Source organism: Pomacea canaliculata, linkage group LG4 (assembly GCF_003073045.1).
Source record: "Pomacea canaliculata isolate SZHN2017 linkage group LG4, ASM307304v1, whole genome shotgun sequence".
NCBI lineage: Eukaryota > Metazoa > Mollusca > Gastropoda > Architaenioglossa > Ampullariidae > Pomacea > Pomacea canaliculata.
In genome coordinates, this window is record NC_037593.1 from 8,679,070 (window position 1) to 8,706,626 (window position 27,557).

At 37.8% G+C, this 27,557-nt stretch overlaps 1 protein-coding gene and 1 long non-coding RNA gene across 3 annotated transcripts; one reads left to right on the forward strand and one right to left on the reverse strand.

The window, feature by feature from the left end:
• Nucleotides 1-7,433, forward strand: LOC112562757. Its single transcript, XR_003098921.1, has 3 exons — nt 1-509; nt 2,686-2,809; nt 7,306-7,433. It is a non-coding gene; the product is annotated as an uncharacterized LOC112562757 (long non-coding RNA).
• On the reverse strand, nt 5,452-27,546 carry LOC112562756 (ARF GTPase-activating protein GIT2-like). 2 transcript variants are annotated; one of them, XM_025236227.1, is made up of 20 exons: nt 27,067-27,545; nt 25,669-25,802; nt 24,684-24,796; nt 24,299-24,398; nt 23,872-23,958; nt 23,229-23,359; nt 22,673-22,767; nt 22,218-22,263; nt 21,872-21,923; nt 21,421-21,493; nt 20,946-21,043; nt 20,214-20,337; nt 19,860-20,032; nt 18,437-18,586; nt 17,551-17,754; nt 17,093-17,164; nt 15,478-15,560; nt 14,702-14,935; nt 10,455-10,518; nt 5,452-9,603 (listed from the first exon to the last, which is right to left on the reverse strand). In XM_025236227.1, exons 1-20 carry the CDS (start codon nt 27,125-27,127, stop codon nt 9,403-9,405), a joined length of 2,295 nt encoding a protein of 764 aa, XP_025092012.1. In that variant the 5' UTR covers nt 27,128-27,545; the 3' UTR covers nt 5,452-9,402. The 2 variants fall into 2 exon arrangements, with proteins under 2 accessions (XP_025092012.1, XP_025092013.1); XM_025236228.1 differs by lacking the exon at nt 10,455-10,518 and having other exon boundaries at nt 9,429-9,603; nt 27,067-27,546.
• Nucleotides 27,547-27,557: the final 11 nt, after the last annotated feature.

Below are 27,557 nucleotides of genomic sequence, written 5' to 3' on the forward strand. Positions count from 1 at the left end.
AGGGAAAGAGAAAGACGACGCAGCTGTTCGAAAAGGAGAGGGATATGGGGAAGCAGGGGATTCAGAGACGACGAGATGCTAGAAAATTATGACCAACCCACTCACCAACTCTTACTTGTTATTGGGAGCTTTAAAGTTTTGTCACAGATTCTGGTGAAGACAAGCTTTAGAAAGCGTGGAGCGAGCTCTCCGGTCTGAGAGTCAGAGACAGGCCGGCAGGACTAGCGGGGGTCTGTGTTAGACTCCACAGCACGCGCTTCACGCTCTGGCTCAGCTGATTGGCCGTGACGCGTGTTTCCCAAACCATCACGTACTTCCGGTAACGAGTGGCGATGGGGAGAGAAGATGGAGGGAGGTAGGGAAGGTTCCGTTTAGACATTCGCAGTCAACTGGCAGCGCTGGAAAGATTGAAGACGATCTGTCGGCTAAATCTAAAACACATGGGACATCGCGCTCTGCTTGCTTACACGGTGCTGAGTGAGTCTCCACTCTCGCCTTCTCTTTTACTTGTAAGTTATTTTTAAAAATAAAATTAATTCAAGATTCTTTTACTCTTGTGATTTTCAGAATATTACACAAATATTCAAATACAAACATATCTTTGTATGCTGTATCTTTCACTCACACCTACACACACATTCACTGATTGGTTTGTAACAGCTAATACATTAAAAGTTAATTTTCTGTCTCACTTCTTCTAACCGTTTAAAACATATCTGCGTATGCAATAAAATAAATCAAAGTACTTAAACACACGTAAACAAGGAATAGACCTATTTTAAAATCTTTGAGTTTATTTTCTCCATTCTTCGTTGCTGTTCTTGCTGTCTGCTGCTTGTTTCACGAAAGACGATGCGCAATAAGCCAGTCCGTGGGCTGATCGATGATGACACATTCGACAATTGATGATGATGACGAGGAGGAGGAGGACGGCATGTGTATTTTGTGCATGATGATGATGATGATTACTGAAGCTGAAGAGCGCATTTTATCGTGTGGAGGGAAGGTCAATGCTTTGTGAGCGAACGACACCATTGATGAGTGAACGAAAGAGTTTTTGTATTATGGGACATATTTTTTTAAAGAGGTTGGTTTTGAGGCTGGACTTTCAAAAGAACAGAGAACTTCAAACGGCGGGACAAAAGTAGGAGGAGGAGCGTCTGCCGAATGTCTGAAGCGTGGCACAGCAGACCGCAGAGACCGACTCAGGTGGTAAGGCGTCAGTAGCTGAGACAGGTGTGTTAGGGCGAGGCCGTGAAGACAACGGTAGCACAGTGTGGCCATCTTGTTGTAATCAAAGCGAGCTGGAGCTTGGCAGCCGGTGCGTGTAACATGTTCTGCTTTTCGACTACGGAAGACAATGAACGGCAGTTCTCCGAGCCTTCTGAAGCTTGTCACGTGGGCGGTCAGGGAGATCGACCAGTTGAGAGTTGCAGTAATCCAGCCGGAGACAACACAAAAACAGATTCTAGCTTTTGGTGGCAGAAACTGACAGAAGAGGTCGGATGTGACTGATCCTGAGAAACTCAAAGAAGATGGACTTGCAGACTGCATTGATGTGAGATTCCTGAGACAACGATGCGTCAATGATAACACCAAAATTCCTGAGGATCTGGAAGGAGAGATGTTGACCCCCAGATAAAGTGAAAGTAGAAGAGGATGGCACCCACTTCAGTTTATTTGCAGATGCTGTTGGAAGGACCCCAGTTTTTGTCGTTATTCATTTTCAGTTTGTTGATGGACATCCAGGCTTTAAGAGAGTCGCTTGTTTACTTGTGTGGAGGCGGAGACCTGCTGGAGCAGAGAGGCGAGTCCAAACACTAGCAGCTGTGTGTCATCAGTATACATGTAATACTGTAGGCCCACATAGTGGATGGAGGAACCAAGTGGCTGGTCGCTGGTTTCAGGTCTGCTTGCTCCTGTGGTTGGTAAACTCCTCCAGGGGAGAGAATTACTCTTTGTCCTCAGTAATTCGAGGGCAAGCGTCTTGTCGATGTAGTTATGAAGCGGCGTCCAGGCCGCGGTCTCTGCCTGGTTGGTTTATTTAGTAAGTGCTTTCACCTTGATGCGATTTCACATTATGGGGAGAAAGGGAGAGGGAGGAAACTGGAGTAACCAGAGAAAACCCTCGAAGCTCAGCCCTGCGGATAGGTGTCACGTACAGAGAGTGTCCCAAGACGAGATCTGAACCCAGAGTTTTCTAGTGCAGTGGTGACGAGCGAGTGTTTTAGCCTCTGCACTACCGGGTACCCGGGTGCCGCTGCCTTGCTCCTGACACCGCAGTTAGAAAGCAGAGCCAATTATTCCCTACGATAAAAGTCGTGAGTTGCGCGCACTACAGTTACTATGTGTCTGCTGAGATTTATTTATATCTTTCGAATAAATCGACACAACGTTAGACATGACTGCCCAGCCTGACAGTTATCTAGGATGCAGTGTCTTCTTGTTTTGTTTGCAGCATTCTCTTTTTCTGTCTTGTATTTCTATATAAATCATCATTATCATCATGTAAAACATTAGCCGCGGGGTTTACACAGCATATCTACCTTCGCTTCATGACACCGCCCCTCCTGGCCCAGGAGGAATGGTTGCCTGATACAGGAGGAAGATTGTCAGGAAAACGACAAGTGACTTTCGTTCACTGTTCCTACGGGCCACCAAATTATTTTCTTTTCTTTAAAATAGCAAGAAATCTGAATATGAAGCGAAAAGATCCGTTGGCAACAGCTCTGAGCTCTACAATCCACGCAATCGGTGACAACACCCGGAACATCAATCTAACTACAACAACCTAAGTTATGAACTGGAGGTAAGTTTACTTAAGAAGTAGTTATGGACCCCGATGCCTACAGAGATAACCTCGAAGTGTCTCTTTGTGCGGACCACAGCCATGGCGTCAAGAGGGCGAGATGGGGTTTCCCGGGGCCTCAGCTACGGACCGGGAGTCAATTTTTACACAAAACCTACCTTCGGTGTAGAACTCAAAATTCTCGACACACAGCCCTACAAGTAAACCAGTGCTCACGGTGTTTGCAGACGACAGCATAAAAAAAGATAAGGAAGGGAGGGAGAGATTTCGAGGCACCGGACCGCCAGAAGTGATTTTTACACCACCTGAGATATCACGGGGGAAGTAAATCTTGACAAGTTAGCTCCCTTGTAGCTGATGCTGGGGGTAAGATGCAGATTCCAATTTTGGCGGGGCACATCCACCCTTCATACGGACCCCAGTCCTGTGGCTAACTGCTCAATGAACTACGGGAGAGGATGTGCTGCAATCCAGTTTTATTCTCAGCAGAAATTTATCTCTGCCTGCGACTGATTTTCTCCCATGATTTTTTTTTCTTCTTGCCTCTGGACAAGAAATCTTTATCCCTCAGTTGTGCGATATGCACGTTCATTACGGCCAGCAGGTCATACGAAGAAACATGCTACATGAAGAGATGAAAAGAGTACAGGGAGCTTAAAACTGAACATTATCTCACACGGATTTGATAGGAATGCTTACATTCCCCACAGCAGACCCATGCTGGCGAGGAGGGATGCGGGGCGGGGGATGTAGAGTGTTGCAGAACCACAACCATGAAAGGATCTATAGAAGGCAATCAGACATGAGCTGCTTTAGCAATTTTATGGTCGATGCATGGACAGAGATAGAGCTTGTTTTTTTTTTATTTTCAAATACCTAGGCTAAGCTAAACTTTAATCTTCACATTTTCATTTCTAATCTTTCAATTCCCTTGCTAGGCTATACCAGAACGATGGCTCAAAATTATGCGTTCGCGCGCACCCGGTAAGCAGCTTCTAATTAGAACGTGTGTGTGTGTGTTAGTATATTGTTGTTATTCTTCTCAGTGAAGCTAGTAAAGGCTGGGAGGTGTCACGGACGGATGACAAAGCACGTAAAGTGAGTGAATCAGCAGGTCACGTGTTGAACCAGTAACAGCGGGAGCATGTTTAATCCCCCCTTTTACAACTAGTTCTAGAAGGGGATGGTATAATAGCTGATAATAAATATTTTATAACAGTAATTTTTATTTCAGTGTTTTTGGGAGTGCCCCTCAATTTTATATTTAAAGTTATATGCGTTAAATCCCGAAACCAAAAAAAAAAAAAAAATTAGTTTACCCTTTTCTTTTCCTCCTTCCATTCCATTCTTTATGCCGTCTGCTTTAATAACTGTTGCTATAGTAAACAATAGTTATCATCTTGAAGCCTATAAGTTGTCATACAAAATTAAATTAAAACAAAATTTTGCTATCGATGGACAGCTAGAAATGATTTAATATTGCACTGTCACGGAAATGAGTAACTGGTGAAAATTTCAGACCTCTGGGACAATGAGAAGTTGGTCAAAAATCGATTTCAAAATTCCAGCCAGACAAACATAATGAGTTAAAAGTGTGTAAATATCTTACAATGCTCAATAAAAGCAAGAATAGTCTCGTCACACTTTCATCCCAAATTAAAGGAATTAGTAACATCCCACTCAACGAATTAACTTTCTCCTTTCAATATACCACGAAAGCTTTTATGCACTTCATTTTTAACAAAAGCAGACAACTTTGTATTATTGTACCAAACAAGTGATGTAATAAAACTACCGTTTGACAGAAAAGATTATGTAATACCCAATACATCAGCAAAGTCAGTATTGCTAATGTAAAACAACCTGATCTTTCCCACTTCCCCGGACGTAATCATAATAAATCCGTACTGCAAACAGTAGTTTCATCTAGTTTATAAACAGTGCTCAAACATGCAACTCCTATGTTAAGGTTGGTGTGAATGAGTGAATCATCTTCTGTCATTGGTGATTGCTTCATCTTTTCGGCACCGGTTCTGGCAATGAACGATCGATTTGCTCTTCGAAGTGGTTGAGTTGCCTTTAGGTTGATACGGTTCTAGGTCATCTTGCAGGTCCAGTGACCTGAGGGTACCTAGACTTTTGTCGGTTGTTATCTTTGAAAAAAAAAAAAAAAGGATAGCTGAGACGGTAGAGCACCTATAGGTTTGGACGCTGGTGTTCCTAGCAATACAGAAAGCCGGACCCATATATTTTTGGTATTGCTAGAGTCTAACCTCCAGACATCCTTGCGGCGCAGCAAACTTCCGCCGAAGCACCAGCATGTACACGGTTGGGGAGTGGGCCACGCCCTCAGAAAAAAATCTGACCCCCAAAATGGGGTCACACATATCACTCCCTAATGATCAGTTGATCACCATTCTACACTTACTCTACCTTATCTACGTTTCTTTTCATCCTAAGAATTCGTTGCTAGCGAATTTCCCTTTGATAAACACACTATCATATGAAATGTTTGCAATAATGTTTTTTAAGAAAAGCTCTTAAAAATCTATAAAACACACAAATATGATAACTTGTACCTCAATGGCTATATTCGGTAACACTTGTGCTTGTCCTTGCAGAATAAAAAAGGAAACACAGGATTATCTGTCATGAGTAATATTTATTTAAGATGAGACTAGAGGACACTGTGAAATATTACATATGAAAAATAAATGGGGTTATGAAAATGTACAAGGTCATGCCAATGATTAGGTACAAAAGTTATCAAGTATGGGTCAAAGACCATGGCATTTCTATCTGGGTATGTGTAGATAAATAAGAAAACCATTAACACATTTTTCTCTTCACTCTTTCAGTTCCCTTACATTGGTTGCATTCTTAGCAAACAATAATAATAAAACATCAATGATGAAAAGCTTCTGAAAGTTTTGATCTTTACAGAAAAAAAGTCCCAAATCACTCCTAAATGGTTGATGTACCAGCATGCACAAAAAAGTATCTTTTGTAGTAAGTAGTCCACGAATACACTACCTTGTAGATGTTTAAAAAAAATCTACAGTACATGCACTATATCTAAAAGAGTAAGTAGTTTATAAGTTTTAATATTCATCTGAGAAATCGCCAGGAAATCATGCAGTAAGTCTTGTTCATGCAAACAAAAAACTATAAAGATTATGTCAAATTAAAAGAATTTCATTCTTCCATCAATCTCCGCTGGCGTGCATATATGCTACAGCTGAAGTCAATGAACAAAGATTGCACATCTGGCAGAATAAATACATTTTTTTCTTTTGGTAAAGAAACTAAAAGCAAAAGCAGCAACAAAACTACCAAATTAGGTACAGAACATTTGTCTCTGTACAATGAATACAGGTAAGAAAATCACTCCATAGAATAGTAAGGCAGCAAAGAGGAGTACAAGAATGAAAAAAACGTGTAAGGATGACACTGAAATGCAGATTTGAAAAATGAAGTAAATTAAAAAAAAAAAATGAACAACAAAATCTCCACCAGCTGGTGCTTGGTTCTAATTCTCCCACCTGTCTGTTACACTGGGAACTGTATTAACCAGCATGCCTAACATGGTCACAGAAATTTCAATAAAGTATTTTTGTTAGAACTTATTTTAGCTTTTTCCCTCTAATGCATTTATACTGAGAGTCCTCTTGTGCACATACTCAGAATACTCAGCAATATTTCTTCTAAAATATGCCTCTCAGTGTTTGTGTCCTCTATATTCATCACCTGATTACATAAAACCTTATGTTAGTACACTCTAGAATGGCACAAACTGTTAACTCAATATCACTAATAACTTATCAAAGTTTTACTCAAAATTTTTAAAAGTTCTATAACACAACTGTTTATCTTGCTGTTTGATAGTTACAGCTAGTTGTTCTTTCCACATTTTTAAAAGAAACTTATTACAGAATGACAGTGGACAAAAGCCAATCCCTTTACACTGGGTTGGTCTTTTTTTTCTTTTTAATCGGCACCAGGCAGTCATTTAAAACAAATTATTTTTCTTGGCACAAAATTGGTTAAATCTATACTCTACCCTCTATGATGCAGATTTGTACAACTTCCCCAAAGCCAACTAATGGCAACATTTGTTTTAGTCTGGTGGACAAGAATGATGGTCACAATCTGCTGAAGGAAGGACTAAAATGAAGACAACACAAATTCAAACAGAAAAATTTGGTAAATTATGAAAACTGCAAAGAAAATATGAAAACTGCAAAGATGAAAATCGTTCAGTGAAAAATGGCCATCAAAACCTACTATATACCAAAAACAGGAAAACTCAATGTAAGTAAACGAAATGGTGCCAAAAAACTCTAGAACAAAAAACATAATGAGGTCAAATGAGCTCTAAAAACTGTCAATCAAGTCTACAGGTTATAGCTTCATTAAGGGTTCCCTGTTGGCTATGCTCCTTGCCACAATCTACCTGCCGCAAACTAAGCTTGACCCTTGACCTCTTTATGTTACAGTGACCAAGATGGGTTCAAGCCCTGCATTTTTTATACTAAGCATGTGCAAGTTCTCCTAGTGATCACTCTGAAGAGAACCACTGAAACCTACTGCATTGAAACTTATTGGTGAATGTCCTGTGAATTTAACCCCAGAACTTTAGTTAAATCTTGTTACCATGTAAGTGAATGCAAATCATTAGCAGGTTGACCCTGGATATCACCTAAGGTTAATAGTGACCTCTAGCATGCTGTAAACAAGTATCCAGTGAGTTCAAGTGGACTCAACAAAAGAAACAAATATAACAAAGTAGACTTTCTGCATACTGATAAACTTGAAGATCATGCAGATGTTAGTTCTGATGAAGTAGACAACAGGCAACAAAACGACAATTATATGAATACTGCAGCTAATGGTGTAACGATACATTGTTATCATTTTAGTATGCATGCTACACAATTACACCTTCAAAATGTTAACCTTATTTGTGACTACATACAAGCAGATATCAATGCACACACATACATATACACACACTCTTTCACCCACCTGCATGCACATGCTGACAATCTTCAAAATCCCATTAGGGGACAAAACAGATGACACTAAATGAGTTTACGGATGCATATGCACATGTGCAACGGCGCATGTGCTGTTGGATATGCATACAGATGTAGAAAAACAGAAAAAATGTGTCACTTGATGTAGGCTTTTCACTTTCTAAGCTCCACATATTTATTTTAAACGGAAAAAATATAAACCAGTATGAACAAATATCAATCACAACACATCCAAAACTTGCCGAGTCCTATTATCAATGATGTGTTCAACTTTAGGATGTAAAATATGATTCATTGTCACTGAAGTAAAGTTTTTCAAATGTGATTTATTTTGGATAACAGCTTTTTTAAATGCACACTTTGTAAGACCGGTTTGCATTTCATGTTTCACTTTCTTAGGACTCCTCTGCAACAATGCAAAACATTTCATTTTAAACTATTCTCAATTACCAGAATTTTGTCCATGAAAGTGTCAACGGCATGAACATTATACGTTTTCAATTTATCTTGAAAATTTACATGAGACAGTATTAAATGATCCTTGTAATACAGGTTCCAGTCTTTATGCTTGTAGAATAAATTAAAACATTACCAAAAATGGCTTGTCTTCCCTCTGCTTACCATCAGGTCCATTTGTTCATCAAACTTCAGCAGAGAAGTCATGAATTCATTGTCTGTGACATTACCTGGTATTTAGCTTTTTTAATTAATTTTTTAAAACTGGAGAATCCAATGTATATACAATTTTTATTCCTCATGACATACTCAGCAACTTCCATAGTCATTTCCACACTTGTCACTGACCTGCTGGAGAATGTTCCACGTTTACCTGATTGTCCAGGCTATAAGTCAATACTCTACAGTGGGGGACACAGAAATCATTCTGCCAGCAGAACCTGAGTATCAATCTGGCAGTCAATTAACCAAAGTCGGGAAAAGCACAATCATAATTTCCAATTCACTATCAAGAATAAACCATTAATTTAACTCTCCAGCTTCCATCTGTCAGCTGCTGTCAATGATTTTGCAATTAAGGGCTATATTCAGATAAAACCTTTTCACAAATGGACACTAACTTGTATTGTGTGTATGCTAAACTCTTCACACACACTTTTTTTTTTGAATGGTTCAGTAATTTCTCCTGAGGTTTCCTCTTGAGCATCCTGACCATCCATTCTGATGATTCTTTCTGCATCCAGGCCCATCAGAAATGTATAACAGTGCTGGCTGTCCATAGAACAGAGTATCAGAAGACAGTGGAAAACAACAAGTGAAGCAATGTCTGGATCTGTCCTGAAAAATCTTGCTTTGTATCAACCAATGAAGAGAACATCAGGTCTACCAGTTTCTTTTCCCTTTGAATCATTTTGAAAATTGTCTGTGCCAGGAAACCACAGAACTACCAAAATCTGATATCCTTCAAAAACCAAGCACAGGAACCAACCCAACAATTGACACTGGAGTGGGGTATGGGGGTGGTTGTGGGGTCACATTCCCTTCCTTTCAATACTGAATCATATCAGGTTTCTTCAGTGAGCCTACCTCTCCAGTGCCATGTCACTGGAAAAGTGTCACCAAATTTTTGGCAGCCTTGGCGATGTCGTATGCATACTGAATGACCTGCTGAGTCTTCAGGCGGAAGTCTGGGTGAGGTTCTTCTTCAGGTGTGGGAGGCCAGTCCTTGCATTCATCCCTGAGCCTAAGAGCACTGGTGGTCAACTGGTTCAGGGCTTCTTGCACCCGCCGCGACTCAATCCTCTGAAAAAGCAGCACATGCTTGATTGGGCAGTGTTACAAGGAGACAAGACAATCTCAACATCCACCATCAACATTTTCATTCAGCTACAGGGGTCTAACCAAGTGAGCTCCTCATAATTTAGGGAAACACAAAGCAGTCGGGGAAATTAACAAGGCACAAGGTACTAGAAGATTTCTCCATGTTACCAGCAGAACACGGGAAGTGTGGATATGTGTGATGCATCCAGATGCTAAGCCACACCCACATTCATCAACTTTCTCCTCACAGCAACTTCTATGAGCCACTTGTTTACTTCTAAGCAAACACAGCTGTCACTAATGACTCCCTAGAAGCAGACACACATGCTATTCAGAATTAAGTGCAAAAAGATAGAATCTACTGTGCTTTTGCATCACGGACAATTTCTGACCTTCCCTTAGTTGGTACAAACTTTTTATACTAAGTCAAATTTTTTTTTGAGTGTGAATGAAGGTGTTTATGTGCCTGCATGTACACCTATGTACCTGGATTTTCTTAGATCACTGCTAGGTAGGTGTGTGTGTTTCCATTTATTACTTACCAATATGCATTCTGAAATATTTACAAGCAAATGAAGCAACATTTCAATTAAATAAACGAGACCATTTACCATTTACATATGAAATGATGAAGTGTAATCAAAAGCCATTTGTTTGTTTTGATTTATAAAGTATCCTTTTTTTATAGGCATAAGAATGGTGTTTCACTGTCAATGTCACGGTATATGTAAATGTAAATGTAGACTTCTTAGAATGAGATAAATTACACATCATCATTTCACATAGACACAAAAGCACAGCCTTACTGTCCAACTGGATAAATTAAAGCTTACTTTTGGAAATAGAGCAGCCATATCAGTTACGGCCACATATATCCTTTCCGAGCACGGTGCAAAACTGAAAAGGATGCAAAGCAGCACCTGTACTCATAACTGTCTGTTGACATACTCATAACAGGTGGCAAATCTCTGGCTGAATAACAAATATCCCACAAAGTATAAAATAATTCAAGAATAGCAAACAAGGCAACCAAAATGCATTCAAACTAAAATTCAAAATCAAGACATTCTGCAGTTTGTTCAAATAAAATGCCCCTGAACTGCAAGAACTCAGACTGTCAAGCAGGAGCAAAGTGCCAGCTAAACAAACAATGCTAGAAAATTAATGTTACAATCAATATGATGCAGACAACATTGCAATACAATTCTCAAAGCTATAACACATTTAAAACATAAATGAAATTAAAAACATAATTGCAACTACTACTAAAACACAAAAACCACTGAAAAAATAAAGATGACCATAATCACAAATATATCAGCTTTACACAATCTATCTGCAGGCTGAGAAAGTTTACAAAGTGATACCACATGCTTGCTACACCGATTAGGCAAAACTTCCAAAGGAACAAATCACCTCATACACAGCTCCAATTTGTGTTCAAAGCATCTCATGAAAGAAAACTGAGAGCACCTGTAAACACTCATTTCATCTGCTTCACCTAAATACTACAAGTATTTGCAAAGAGTTATCCCTCACCTTCCAAACTCCAGTCTATAATCAGGATTTTAGAAGATATGTATAGATTTGTTGGGAGGGGGAAACTTGGTGGAAGAATATTGAAGCACTTGATCTACCAGAGTGGTGACACATATCACTGTCAAAAGACTCCTTTCATATCACTTCTTAATGCCTCGAACATAAAATCGCAAGGAGAAACATGAATCTCGATAACTTTAAATGAAGATGTTTTCCCTATTCTGTTCAAATCCCATTTGGGTACAAAGCTTCATTCTACATCAAGGCTGACTGAACACTGCTACTCCTTGAGCAGCATAGAAACAAGTTTCACAGAAAATAATCAATCTCAAAAGCACAAGTGCAAAAGGAAGTGTTTGTGTGTGTCATGTTGTTGGTATGCATAGGGCTGACTTAATCATGCCTGTATTGTAATATTTACATCCATGTACAGTCACCTGTTGAGTGCAAACAGCACATTGCTCCTCCTTGTTACCGTATAATATACAATGAGCAAAAGCAAAAGATTTTTCGATTATTGATAGCCTCTTGTGTAGGATCCATGCCTATTAAATAGAAGAATGCATTTTCTTGTCCAACAGCACAACTGTTTCACTCAAAAATTTCCAGTGTCTATAGTACTGCTCTCTCAGAATTTGTCACAATGTACAAGTACAAATTTGATCATCACTACCCTACCAGTGGTCTGCACAGACCTGTGTTGTACTAAAAGCCATGTGTGAAATAGCCTTGTAAAATAAGAGACAGTGTTTTGTTATCGAACAGATTACATACATAAATCAAATTTAACATATTCTTGTCAGAGTGAACGATCAATCAGTATGAATACATAAAAAAAATATAAACAAAACAAAAAAGTTAATAAGGTTAATAGGTGCTTTCCTTTAGCAATGTTTGCAATTGAGGAAAACAGGGTGTGAGGTCAGTTAAGGCAAAAAGATAAGGGGAGACATGAAAGAAGTAGATTCTCCATAAACACATTGCAAATTCATGAAGCTTGTGGGAGAAAATCATTAAGAATACAGCAAAAGAAATTCTGTAGAAAAAAACAGGTAGTGAAATAAGTTATGGTGGTGGGAGACAATGATAAGGCTTCAGAAGTAAAAATGCTAATGTGTGAGCTATTACAACTCAATAAGTAACCCATCATATTATTTCCACCTTATGTTATCCATATGCAAAGAAGAAAAAAAAAACTGCAGAGAGTGGGGTGGGGGAATGAAGTTTTAAACTGAGATAACAGCTAAAGCTATATCATGGCAAGGCAGCCAGCCCTGTAAACAGATGCCCCATGAACAGAAAGAACAGCGTGCCGAAGACGAGAGCAGAACCCAGGACAGCCAATCCTCATTGTATTGGTGACAGGTGCTAACCGTTGCACCAACAGACTGCCCCAAATAGGAAAAAAAAAAACCCCACACAAAAACTGAAGAATTTCAGAATTCATAATGTAAAAGTGTATATGCTTCATAACGTAAATGTGTAAGAGTGTAAATGCTTTGTCAAGTAAATGCAATGCAAACATGGGAATACTTGATTGTTGTTTGCTGTTTGCTGCAGTTATTGTAGCATTATGTAATTCAACTCAGTGTGTTAAACAAGACCTAAATCTACAACATTAAAAAAACAAAACAGATGCAGAATGAGAAGAAAAGAGCAAGGGATACTCCTCTACACTTCCATGTGCTACACTACTGGTAATTATTAGACCTTATAAGCAAATACTGCTTTTCTACTAACCCTAACCACTTTAAAGTTTTAATTCCAAGAAGGAAAAACAAATTTACTGAATATAAATAAACCAGATTATTCAACATTTGCTAGCTCGAATGTTATCTTGCATAAACCCTTTAGCAGGTGGGGGCTTTTCATGTCATCACAGATATTTATGATTAGCTGTTCACCACAAATGTTTCATAAACCGACCAACAAAAAAATTACATAATTACCAATAACGAAAAATTTTTAAATACACATTTAAAGAACAACACTTTCTTTAGCTTCTAATAATACAAAAGGATGGAGAAATACAATTTTACAAGCACTCTCTTAAAAAAAGAAATCAGCATTTAGAAAATGGTTAAGAGGCAGTTCACCAAATATAATAAATTCATGAACACCAAGCCTGTCATACTCTTCATTCAAGACAAAAGGACACTGCATGTGCAAGGGTTGATTGGCTCAGAGGTCATGGGTGAAACAAAGGAGAGCCAAGATGCAAGCTGAGAAAGGAATGGTATGGCAGGCAGCAGTCACACAACAGAAGGAACATCTAGGATCAATGGCAATGCTGTGAGAATGGAAAAGAATATTTGGGAATGAAGCAGACCATTCTGGAATGTCGCAAGAGCAGACGTCTGCAAGCATCAGCATGTTCTGAGCCACAATTGCAGCCTTCTACAAAGTGATGATCTACACATCAGCCCAAAACACCTGAATTTAGTTCAATTCATGGCAGCTGCTGCATCTCCACGTGTTATTAACCGATCATTCCCAAACATATTGTCTCAAGTCTCAGGAGGGGGCAGGGTAGTGACAGAACAAGACTACAAACAGTCAAGGTTAATGTCAACAAAACTGGAACTAAGCCAAAGAGTTACAGCGCCAGTTAATGCACAGATGAAAGTTAAGACATTAAAGGGAAGTGCTGGGGTAGACTTGGCACAGAGTCAATCATAAAAAAATCATCAAAAAAAGAAGAAACGATGAATAATGATTTGTGAATACCATCAGATTAGGAAGTAAATGCAGCCAGTCAAAATAAAAATTTAAGTGACAAAGCACTGTATTTATCTAAACATTACCTCAAGATACTTCTCGGTGTGTCTCAAAATAAAGACAAAAAGTCATTTCCCCTAATTAGTCAAGTGCAGTATCTTAGACTAAACACTATGTTGCAGTATCTTGTGCTAAACACTCTGCTGCAATATATGTCACAGTATGACCTGCAAGGAAAGGTTATAAAAATCCCAGTAACTAGCCCAAAGCTTGTGAATTCTGTCCTTCAGAATTAAAAAAAAAAATGGTATCTACTATACTCACCAGCATATATATTAGCTCATTAAATACCCAGATGTGGAACAATGCACAAAAAAGAACAGAAAATAGGACACAGCTTTTTATATTTACATTTGTGGCTGAAGCACAGTGATTCTCCCACGCTCCCACAGTGTGTTTTTTTAAAACATCCACTACAAGTGTTTACAAGACTGATCCTTTGGATATTATATCTACATGTACATATATAAATATGTAAAGAACACATCTCGAGCACTGTAAAGTGTCACTAAATCAGGCCCTTAACTACTCAGCATTTGTGTATAACAGCAAAACCAACTCTGATGTAAAATCTGCCTTGACCCCTCCCACCACCCACCCCCCTCCCAGAAAAAAGAGAAAAAGTAGAAATGAATAAACAGAACAGCTCCAGAGCAAATGATTAATGCTTGAGCTGAAAGTCCACTCTGGGTCAGTGGGAGTCAATATAAACTCAGATGACCTGCTCAAACCGCCAATGACATAATTTAAGGCAAACACTTACCTGTTGTGGTTCCCTTCTTGTGCACTCTGCAATTGCTGAGCTGTCTGCAATAGTTCCTGAATTTTTTTGGTCACTTTTTCAGTTTTCTTCACCACCTCAGCCTGAGTGGGCATTGTTGGATCATCACTGAGATCTCCAGTTGCACCTTGTGATGACACAGAATCACGACCTTCGCTTTCTGACGATTCTCTTATGGCTGAGAGTACCTCCTGAACACGTCTGTCACTTTCTGGGCTAAATCAGACAAGATTAGAAAAAAAAATTACCTTTTGAACTAGCTAAAATGTATTTGAAAATAAAACAATAATGAACCTATTAACACGAAAGATTATTTTGGTTTCAAGTGAAACTAAACTTATATTTTGGGTAAACATGCTATATCTGACAAAGCAGCTACCTATATCTGTAACCATGGACTGAAAGTACAAAGCTACATTCAAAGAATTGAAACTCTGGCCTTTCATTAAAACTCAAGACCTTGTATGCAGGAAACCTCAGTTGGACTTTCATCATGATAGTGCATGAAAATTTGGATGCAGGTGTGCCCGATAGCCAGCTATCATACAATATGGTGCTGCAACAGGGGCCAGTGCATCAAAATTTTCACATGCTATTGTGATGATAGTCCAATAGAATCTTCCTGCATACAAGGCCTGGGCTGCAAAGGTGAAACATATCAAAAATACACATCACCAAAACATACTCAAAATATTGAGCACACAAAAATTATCAACAGGATTACATTTAAATTCATATATCAAAACAAAAATTCATACTCATATGGAGCCTGTGAAACAGGAATGCCACTTGGGGTGTCATACACACCATCAGGTTCTTCCACCTCCTTTACTGACAAGCCCTGTGTAGTTAACATTTTATTAATTGTTAAAAACAGGGAAACAGTTTCCACTTTGTCTATTACATGTGACTTCTGTATGCTTATGACTATATTTATTTAAGCACTATGAATATCGATTACATGTGCTCTACATTTTATTGAACATGCTGCCTTTTGTTCTGCAACTTTCAAAGGTCTAGTGGAAGAATAATAATAATAGAGCACTTTTACTTCACAGCATCACAACCAAAACAGGTTGCATGCTTTATGGAGACCAATGACTATAAGGGAATGACATTAAAAACACTGGCTAACAGTAGCATGCAATGATACGCAAAAACACGCTTTTCCACAGATGATAAAAATTGAAGAAATGAAGTAAAAAAGAACACCTTTAGCTTATAAAATACGATGTAGAAATGAACTGTATTGATGCATCATAGTAACAAAATAACTACAAAAGATCAAACAATTTTTAATCATAGGATTTTTTAATGTGTTTTCAGCATTTTAAGACAGCCTTTATTTAAATCAGCAAATATGGTTGGAAGAGAGTTCTAGAACCTCAGAAGTAGAACATAAATTGTCCATATGTGATGGTCTCTGCAGAAGGAATGGATAGAATGGGAGTCAGATGATGAGCAGAGGTTTTGAGTAGGAGTGTGGACAGATAAAAGATTTTAAAAAAGGGGGAGAAGGAAGGAGTCAGTAAAGAATCCATAGCAGAGAGCTGAGAGTTTAGTCAATTGCTGCTGTAACTGGTAGTATGAGAATAGTGTACATAAGTGGGGTAACATGTTCAGATTTGCAGTTCTGGAGAACGAGACAAGCAGGCAAGTTCTGGGCTTATCAGACGCTAGTGAATTAAGTACTGTGGACAGCCAGCAAGAAAAGAATCGCAGTAGTCTAATCTGGATAGAACTAAAGAACAAATAATAAATTTGGTAGCTGGACAGAGTATGGCGAATGGAGCTGATATTGTGGAGTTCATAGTAAGCAGAACAACAGAGGTTAGACACATATTTGTCATGAGAAATATCTGCAATCAACCTACATTTTGCGTTGAAGCTATGAAGGAAATATTAGCACTGCCAACATGAACAGGGACAGGCAAATTAGGACAAACTTTAGTTCTCCTCTTGGAAAAGATGAGGGCTTCTGTTTTATCTTCATTTAGTTAGCTTATTTTCTGTCATACATAGCCTTACATCCAAAATACACTTCCGAATGTTGTGGATAGCAATGTGTGTCTGAACGAGAGAACAGCTGGTATATCACTGACTGTCATCAGCGAAAGATTGGTCAGAAACAGAATGAGTTTGAATCAGAGCATAATACAGTAGTGTGAATCTCAAAATGAAAGAAGGAGCAGTCACAGATTCTTGGAAACACATGTTGAAGTGAGTTTTAACCAAGTCATTGAGAGGGGGATGCACCCCAGTAAACCTTTAAGTGTCTACTTCTGCATTCATGCACTGCTTTTGGAAAACCAGGTTGGCACAGTAACCTGCAAAGCAAATCAACTTTAATTCTAAGCTAGTCACTTTGTCTACCTGTCCTGGACCAGAAAATGGGATGCTAGAGACTGATAATGCAGCTGACATTTGGCCACCAGACCCAGGAATCTGTAACAGGCATATAAAGTATATACATAATAAGCACACACATACGTGTGCATATGTACAAACACACACTACTAATGCTGAATGACTCAATGAAATATTAAAACTTTATCAGGTTTCCATTTGCCCATCAAGGTTCATTACTGAAACCAATACTCTACTGCTACATGCAAGATGTGGGTTAATATAAAGAATAAGGAAGGATTTTAACATTTCAGTTTCGCCAAAGTATGGCTTAAAATAACTTCAAAGATATTTTCCATGCAAATATTTTTAAAAATATTTTTCGTTGTCCCTTCTCCCCTATGACATTTCTCCAGTCTCTCTCCCCTGTGCCACCTCCCACCCCAATCTCTTTCTTTCCTCTACATGACTAAACTTCTCCTCACAGAGTGAACAAAATGCCTGCTGGAATCCCTCATCTCTATCATGGAGGAAGGCCTGCCAGGTCGACGAGATTGTTGTCGTACGTGGTTCATATCCGAATCTAAGTCCAGCTGCTCAGAGTCCAGACCGTTGGGGAGGTGATTTTCTTGTGCAGCACTTGATCGGTGATTGCGCAGAGTCTTGTTCTCCATGATAAGTGATTCCATCTGCAGGTGTAAACAAAAATCAAAGCTTTTTTGATAAAGAGTATCTGCTATTTCTTCTAACATATTCCAAATAATCTTATATGGTTGCTTCTAAAATGCCATTCCAGAAACATGTTTAAGTAAATTCTCATTCCTCAATTCTTACCAATGATAGTCCTTATCATCCAAATCAATTATAAAGTACATTTCCCAGCTGGGCAGTAGGGTCAATGCACTGAATGAAAGAGCCTTATGAGGAACAAATACAGTACAACAGTTTACAAACTACAAAAGCAAAGAGATGGGACAAAGGGCAGACTGTGAGAAAAGGCATAAACCACCAACTAAAAGTGGTACAGTATTTACTTGAAAAAAAAAAGGTGGGGGTTAAATCTTTACAGTCTTCTGTATGTTTAGCTCCAGATCTTACAATCACCCACACATTAGAAAGTGATAAAGATTGTGCCCCCTGGATAGCTTAACTAGGTGATTAGCTGGCCCAACTTGACATCTTTTTCCTGTCCAATCAAAAAAAAAAAAAAACACCCTGAAATGTAGTTAAAGGCCCTCTAAACTGGGGATGTTAAATATCTATAAAATGTCCCTGCTTTCTATGAAGTGCACATGCACAAAGCACCCTAAACCCTAACCCTTTTGACCTCAGAAATTCTATGGATGTATATTATAAAGTGATTATCTGCACCTTGTTGTGCATTTCTGACAAATGCTTCTCCAAGTCTGACTTGACCTGCACCAGCTGCTGTATCTTGGCCTGTGATTCAGCCAGCGCTCGTCGCACTGACATGAACTCTTCTGTTGTGACAGGTCCTTCCATATGATCTGGCACCATGCTCTAATATACAGAAAATATAAATTCATCAGATATAGGAGGCACTGGTTTTGTTTTTGGCTACACTGCTGGCATACACCCATGCAACAAAGATAAGTAACTAAAATAAACAAATGCAAACATTTAGTGTCTCAACATGTAGGCAACCAGCTAACTTGAAAAAAAGATTATTTGCCAAATTTTTCAAATTAACATTAACACAAGAAGAATGTGGTTGTGTGAATGATGGGCTATTATGACTAATATGAAATACTTATAAAGATGGATAATGATACTATAAACTGCATATGAAATTCCAAAATAACTGATTTCTAGTACACATGAAAAATGATACATAGCAATATTTTAAAAAACCTCACTTCCCAAAGCATTTTCTTGACAGTGTCTACTGTGTATAGAAAATGAAAACCTTGCCATAGAAAGATTTCTAACTGCTCCTTGGGAGGCAAATAAAAGGACTTGGAAAAGTGGAGAGGTTTCTCACTATGTGCATATTTAAGAATTAATCACCCACAGCATTTGATATTTTCTGCTTTATCACTTTAATCATAAGACCCTGTTTTTGACCATTCCTTGAAATCGTAATATTCACCTTAAAAATTATGATCATAAGGAATAAGGCAAGGTCCTATGCATGTATTAAGATATGCATTAGATAAGAGGCAAGATAAAGCCAGAAGGTTTCAACAGTTCATTTTTCTGACGCAACGTCAGTTTCACTTAAATGTATGATTGCTGTTTTGCCTGCTGACTTCACTTACCATGCTTTCACATTTCCTTCAAGTAGAAAAATTTGTATGACAGGAGAGTATGTGTCATTGCATGAAAAAAGAATCATGGCATGTAGTTTTGCGTCGTGATAGCTTAAGAAATTTGTGCTTCCATGCACCTCCATGCATGAATGATAATACATGTGCAGGTTTATACATACACTTGCAGGGACAAGCATTATGATGCCATTAAAATCATGAGTTGTTGCGACCATATGCTCCTCTAGGAATAAACTAAACTATGAACTAAATTCACAAGGAGGAAAAAGTATCATGAACTCGTTGAACTCGTACAGAATATTAAATTTCAGCATATTACTCATTGAGATTACTTGTTTGTGTGGAGTCACAGTTCTTTTATTTAGTAACTGTTTTTACAAATAAATGTCTTTCATATCTACATTCACATCTGTGTTTCAGTATCATGAAAAATATTTGTTTATATGAAAAGTCAGAGTAAACAAGGGTCTCCGAAACAGAAGTCATGTGCCAAAAAAAAAAGTCACCTCGGCTGTGATGTCACCCTTCATCTCCATGTTAATACTACGCATACTCTGTGTGTCAATACTGCTGTAGTCTTCATCAGAAGCCACACTGTCATACAGGGGCTCGTCATCACTTAGCGCACTGACAGTTTTTGAAATGGGTCGCTGTAGAAGTGTCATTCCTGCCAGCTTGTCTGAAACATGGAAATGTTAGCCATTATTATCTATGCTTACTCAAGGAAAGCCAGTGACAATGCAGCAAGATGAAAGGAATAAAAGAAAACAAGCTCATTATAAATTTCTTATCCCATACGCTTGCATGTAGCTCAGTGTTTTTGTTTGTAATATTATTTCCCAGCCCGACATTCATCTCACCTGGTTCCTTTGGCGTCTGTATTGGTGACATGATTCCTGTTTGTCTTCTACGTGCATCATTCAGAATGTCAAACACTAGAGTGGCAAATTCCCGTGCGTTGAATCGGGCTAGCTTTTGCCTTCCCTGATGGACAAAGCATTTAACATTTTGTATTTATAGGTCTTCCTCGTAAGCAAACTGAGCTCACCTCAAGGGGCAAGGAAACACACTATATGTGCACTTGTTACTACTATTTAATGTACGTGATAATTAGAATATTTTTTTTAACAACTCTTACTCAAGTATTGCAGCCATCAGATTTCCATTAGCGCTAGATGTTGAAAACTTACAAATAGTTGAGAACTGCAGTGGGTATTTAAGTGTTCCCTTCCATAAATATTTTACTTCATCCCACCACTTACCAGCGCTCGTTTGAATGTAGACATTGGTGAATTTGAGTTCTATAACACTAGATCTGAATTGACTGCAGTTGATTTTTATGATGCTGTCATAGCTAAGGATAGTTAACTAGCATGCCATGATCTGATCTGAGATGAAAGCTAAAGCAATCTTAAGTTTAAGTTTGTAGCACATTCTAATGGAAGGTAAAAATGCTGCAAAATTAACAGAATCTGTTTATTCTGCTAGAAATTTGCTCCATGTAAACAACTAAAAGAATGCCAGCATTCATCATTAACAAATGATAAAAATCTCATCTCAAGGTCACTTCAGGGACAGTAATGTTCAAATACCTGATTGCGTGTTGTAGAAAGCTCTGGATTTACTGGTAAATGGGGCACAGTCAGTCTCTCACTTACAATGGAAGTGTGGTCATGGGTTGATAACCATACTGAAAATACACGGAACACCTCATTGCTATTAATACAACTAAAGCATCTTGACAAATCCATTTAATGATGCCTTCAGAATTTTACAATTTGTAATTTCAAAAGTCCATTATTAATCACAATAATACAATTCACATTCATTAGCAGTTTGTAAATGTCTTCCAAAATCCCTCTTCCTATGATCACCACAGCTCAGATTCATTAATAACTACTCATCAAACCAAAGCATTTTTACAAGAATTCCAAACTTGGCTTTGCTTTTCTTTCTTTTTTTTAAATATCTGTGAAGAAGGCATGTGACAAAAATCTACTTTCAGAAGAGTTTCCCTTCCAAGCTGATTTTGCTAACATGGGAAATATTCCCAGGTGCCTCACTCACTGGAGTCATTCTCTCGTCTGTCCACCTCATCGTACACATCCATAGCCAGCTCCTCAAACAAGTGATTTGGAAGCTGCACATCATTGTAAGCAAATACAGATTCTTGGTGTTCACAGTTTGCAGAAACATCTTTTGAAAATGTTTACAATGTAAGAAGAGCAATCAGTATGATAAATGAATGTTCATATATATATATATGCACCTAAAAGAAACACTGTTTGAAACACATTATACAAAATAGGAGTTGTACTTGAAGCAAGACTGGTCGCTCGCAGTGGAAACCTAAAGCATACAGAATGCAGCAAATGGAAGAGGAAGAATAAAGCAAAAAGACAAAATATGTAGAATTTGGGGAGGAAGTGAATCAGACAGGAGGTGCTGGCACTTATGCACAAAAGGCATACATACACCCTATACTCTTTCATATCTACTGGATTAAATATTGACTCACATCCTGCAGCTTCTTCTTTGCCTGTTTGGCCAACTCTGAGAGGTCTGTGTTTCTGCAATGAGCATTAAGAAAAGTAAAAAATCTGATACTCAATCACTTTTTGTGCCATGTAGCAAAACTGCACAAACATGCTGCAAAAATATACAGAAACTGTATTTGTAGAGTGTTTTTCCCTTTGTGAATGATGAGCTCAAAGATAGACTTGCAGACTGTATTGATGTGAGACTCACAAGATAATGATGTGTCAATGAAAACATTAAGATTCCATACGGTGTAGGAAAGAGAGATGTTCCCTGCAGAGACAATAATGTTGTAGAAGATATAAAACATAAAATAGCCCACTTACGTATCTCCAAGTTCAGGAATCTTGAAATGCTGTCCACTTCTGTGATCTATTAAAAAAAAACAACAGCAACAAAAAAACCATGAAAACAAATATGTATTCAAATGAATGACAATCACAGCTAATGGTTTCACATACTTCAAAGGTCTAGGCCATCTATTTATCATTTGTAAGAACAAAGATCTCCACAGAAGCAAATCCAGCTATATGTACAGTGCAGTCTACATTGCAGTAAACATGCACAGCAGTCCACAAAACTGATTAAATAAGTAAAATAACCACTGAAATACAGGTGCAAAATTCAGCAACAGCGAAAGAAAAAGAAAAGAAAAGAATGAGAAAACAATTAAGCCCTGTATGATAACAACAGCAAACAAGTTATATAGTGCAGCATTCCAGAAAAGGTTCAGGCTCTCTCTGCTTTTCTGAATTTGTTTGAAAATTTGAAATAAACAGACCTGGTTTTCTGCCACAGATGTAGAAAGTAAGGCGATCTGTCAGTTCATACTGGAGTTCCAGCAACCTGTCAGCTAAATCTGTATAGCCCTCGGCCCTAACATCAAAACAGAATTAAGAAGCTGATTATCAGAATTCTTTGTATATACACTAGACACAATTCTTGTAAACTGCTAATAAAACATATTGCTAGAAGGATTATTGTTTTGCTAAGTCATGACAATGCATTTCAACCATTCAAATCTCAAAAGGTTTAATTAACACTAGCTTCTAATAACACCTAATGTAAACACAAATTTATTGTTCTTTAAAGATATAGTAGCCTATATAATGCAGATCCAGCATGTTAAGCAGTTAGGAGACTTATACACACCTTATCAAAGTCAATGTGGACCACTGTTATGTTTTACAGAGAGGATCATGGACACTAGAATTTCTCAAGATAAATTTATGCTTCAGCACTCCATTACCCTACCCTCCACAGCATTAAAAATTTACAAGATATTGGGACATGGTACTCAACAAACAGACCGTTCCATTAAATTCTGTGCTACTCACTTTGCGTAATCAATAGGAGTTCGACCATTGGCATCTCTTGCCCCAGGGTCAGCCCCATAAACAGCAAGCAGCTCAACCTGTGCTGTCTGTCCTGCCTGAGCTGCCACATGCATTGGACAATTGCCTTTCTCCTGAAACAAACGCAAATTGAATTTTTGCTGCCAAGATTTTTGCTTGCGACAAGACTGACAAGTAAACATTATTTTTAAGTTGTTTTTTTTTTTTTAGCCTTTGATGCTTGTTGATTTAAACTAATCTTTTATTTTTCTGCTTATTTTCTTTCATCCGAGTTAGGTTCCAATAAGAATAGTTGTATAGGGCTACAAAGTCTTGTTTTAACAATGCAAATGGAAGCTAAAGCTACAGATAAAAAGGACAAAACTTTGTGGGGATACACACACTGATCACAAAACCCACACCATAAAATGCAGCAAACTAAGACTGCTATTTACTCATGATATATTTGGATTAGTGAGTTACTGAGCTGCTTATTCATTTCAAATTATTTGACTCATTGATCCACCATATTTCTCCATCAGCGTAACCATAGCAACATATAGTACAGATTCTTCCATAGATAATTTTAAAAAAAGGTAGATATGAGAAGAAGCTGCAGTCAAGCAGCAAACATTTGTATTCTTACCCTGTGAAAATAATTTGGATTGGCCCCTTTAGAGAGAAGACGAAGACAAGTTTCAACATTATTTGTTCGGACGCTTGAATGAAGCTCCTGAAAACAGACAATTTTTAGTCACCTTTTAGTGAATGTTTCATTCATACTTTTTGAAGACTCATATAGAAACCACCAATGCCTTATTTCAAACACCAGTTAACCAGTATGCACTCTTCACTTCAAATAGTAGAGGTATAGCAAACATGAAGACCTATATCAAAACACATCCACAACACAGAAACAAAAATAAGGAAAAGCATGTTCCCATGTCCCATGTTAAAGTGTCCCATTATGATGCACACAAACATGTTACTCCTTTACACACTGATCCTGGATTAATATATATACAATCGATATAATCAGCAAGAGGACGAGACTGAGAAGAATGCCTCATTACCTTACTGACATCATCCAGAGAGCTCGCATCACTGTCTTTTTGTTTGTTGACAAAGGAAAGAAACTGATATTTGGCACGAATGAAATCCGATTTGTTTGGACTGTAACATAAATACATTTTTGTATTTAAACATTTATGCATAAGCAATCTCATCTCAATTAATTGTGATTAATCATTCCTAATTATTCATAAAGAAATACAAAAGCTATCCTTAGTCTGCATTATCTTACCTGCATTTCTCTTTCTCTCCTCCACCCTTCTCTCTCACACGCAGAATACATATACAAGCACATTCAAAACCTTTTAAGAGAGACAACATGGAACAAAATGGTGTTATTCCAAGGGAAATAATTCAGTGGAAGAAAAAAAAAAAGCCCAAACTTACTGCAATGGATCCCTGGCTCCTGGCTTGCGTCGTCCATGTCTGTTTTGAGATGGATCAAGCAAAGTGTGTTCCCAAATGTTGTTGGCACCATTTGTAGCAAGCAAATATACCATCTGAGCACAAAGAGTAAAACAAAGCACTTCATCAAATACAATAAGGATCTCTTTTTTTCTTTTTTTTTTTCTGCATGCGTTAAGTTCAATATTACTGGTAGCTTAGAACAGCTGAATCCTGGTTAATTGCCTAAGTGCCTGTATGGGTAGACAGGGAGCTCTTTAGTTTTTGTAGTACATTAAGTTCTCCAATCATGAAAAAAAAATTTTAAAATAAACATTTTTTTTTCTCTCTCTCCCTCTCTCAAAAAAATTGCAACAAATTTATTGAATGACCACTGTTCATCTTTCTTGTATTTCTCAACATTTCAAAAGTCATTCTATTCAGGCCAAAGTATTTATGCTGTAACAGTCTCAACTCTCTATCTCACCACCATCGGTCCAACACAAAGGTTTGGCTAAAGGCAAGGGTGGCAAACATAAAGATGGGTGATATCCCTATCCTGGATGACTCCTGGGTGGCTGGGGGTAGGGGTGGGATAAAGTGAATTGAAATGGAGTTGGCAAAATAACACTTGGGCAAGACTGTATTTTGTGGGGTTTATGCATTAAAACTTTCATAAAATGATGAACAAAACAAGTACATTATACTGAATAGAATATTTACTGCAATAATGGAATTGTGTTACATTTATGCCATATTACAGTATAATAACAATTTCAATTATGTGCATATTTCTTAACTTAAAAATGTTGCCTTTCAAAGAATTATAATTCAACTAATTCACTAAAAGAGAAAATGTGTCATTTCATGATAATAATATTATTTAATCTTATTTACCAACCAGAAATTATCTATGAATCATTCACAATTGGATGAAGTTACATTCTACTTAATTATAATAAAGGGAAGGGAAAAAAAAAAGACTTACAGTATGCTGACTAGGACACCATTGCCCTTTCTTGAGGGACTTCACCATAGATATATGTCGACCAAGACTGCGGTGAACACTGCAGCACTCATCACATATCAACACCCCCCGGTTGATTGATGCCCATGTAGGATCTGAACACACCATAACAAATCTTTTCAACCTTTTATAAGTAAAGAACATGTTCAGGAAAAGAAAACCCCTAGACATTCTTGAAAACACATTTATTTAATTTGTTCAAAAACACTTGACTAAATATTTTGCATAATAATTCTTACTTCTATTAATAGTGTCAATACAGTATATAGTCTGTAATGATGAGAGACATAAACTTGGTCACTCACAAACTTGTCCCAAATGAAGCCACTAGCATTGCTCTGTTTAACAGAATTTTGATCTTTCTTTTTTAAGGAGACCTGTCAGAACTACTATATGAATACTTTAATAGCCAGGAAGATTATTTTAGTGATTTTTAAGACATGATATCATTGAACATGTAAGCATTTGTGAGAACTTGTTAAACTGAAGTTATGGCAAAAAATTATGATCAAAATTTCTCCATCAGTTTCTAAAATAGCAAATACTAAATGCTGATCTAATTTTGGCTTTTCAGAAGAACTGATTTCTGTTTCTCATTGTGATAAAGGCTCCTTTCAAATATAAATATGTAAATAAATATGTGAGGAGAAACTCTCATTCTTCCCTTTTAAAAGTTCAAAATTATTTATCAACCTGATGACACTGAAAACTAAAATGCCTAATATTCAGCCCCACAAATACCTCCACATCCAAGCAACCTCATAAAAGCTTACCTAACACTGCCTACACACACTAGCTAACCTAACCCAACCCACAAACAGAAAAGTGAACTTATTTACCATCTGAGACCTTTAACACTAGTATACTTAACTGGAAAACCATCATCTGAATAATCTAAAAGCTAGATATCTTGCGTGCAAGCATATAAAAAGTGCCAGACAAGTTCTTCACCTATCCGTAAGTGCTAAACAGTTGCAATTAAACTTCGACAGTTACAGCAGCAACACACCTTTACTAGTCCTAAATTGTCCTTTTTTTAGCGTCTTAACTTATAGTAGCTTATGAAAGAAAACTGTTGGTGGATCTTGGATATGCAAAATACAAAATTTTTACTAGAAGTTAAAAAAATACAACATATGAGCATACACACTTTTTATATGCTGCTGTTACCTACAAAGGCCAGAATAAGATGTTAAAGAATTCTAATTCCCCAGTTTCACAAAAAGAATCACATCATAGTAACTAAAAACATTACCAACAATCTATGTAAACAGTTGTCTATAATATTCTTAACTTTTGCAAAGTCATGTTTTTATTTTTCTTAATCATTCTTTTGTAAGTAAGCAAAGTACACCTTACCTGGAGCTGAACAATCTGCACAAACGGGTGGGGGTCGAACACTTCCTCTTGACATTGTCATGGTGGCGTCTGCTTGAAATCACCAATCTGTACCAGTTCAGCCGGCAACGTTTAGCATTATCCAGCTCTGTTAGAACTGAGCTTCAGATATCTTCACTAAGGCCGTATCTAAATCCGGTAATTCGATCTCAGGCTGAGTTCAACTGTCTGCGGGGATTCCGCCCCGGCCTGTGAACTCGCACGAAATTGCTCAGACAAGGTAAATATGTTTTGGGTAAACTACAACGAGGTTACATCGAAAACGTCAGATAAAACGCCATATGTACCCTTGAACACTTAGGCTGCAATGACTGCCAGCTTCTAAACAGCTGCAGAGTTCTGCAAAACCGAAATATTTCCTCCTCATCGCTGCTTTCTAGCTTATCCTTTGCTACAAATTTTTGCGGAGTTCCTGGACTGTGTCGTAAATCATAGGTGTCGCAAAACAGACA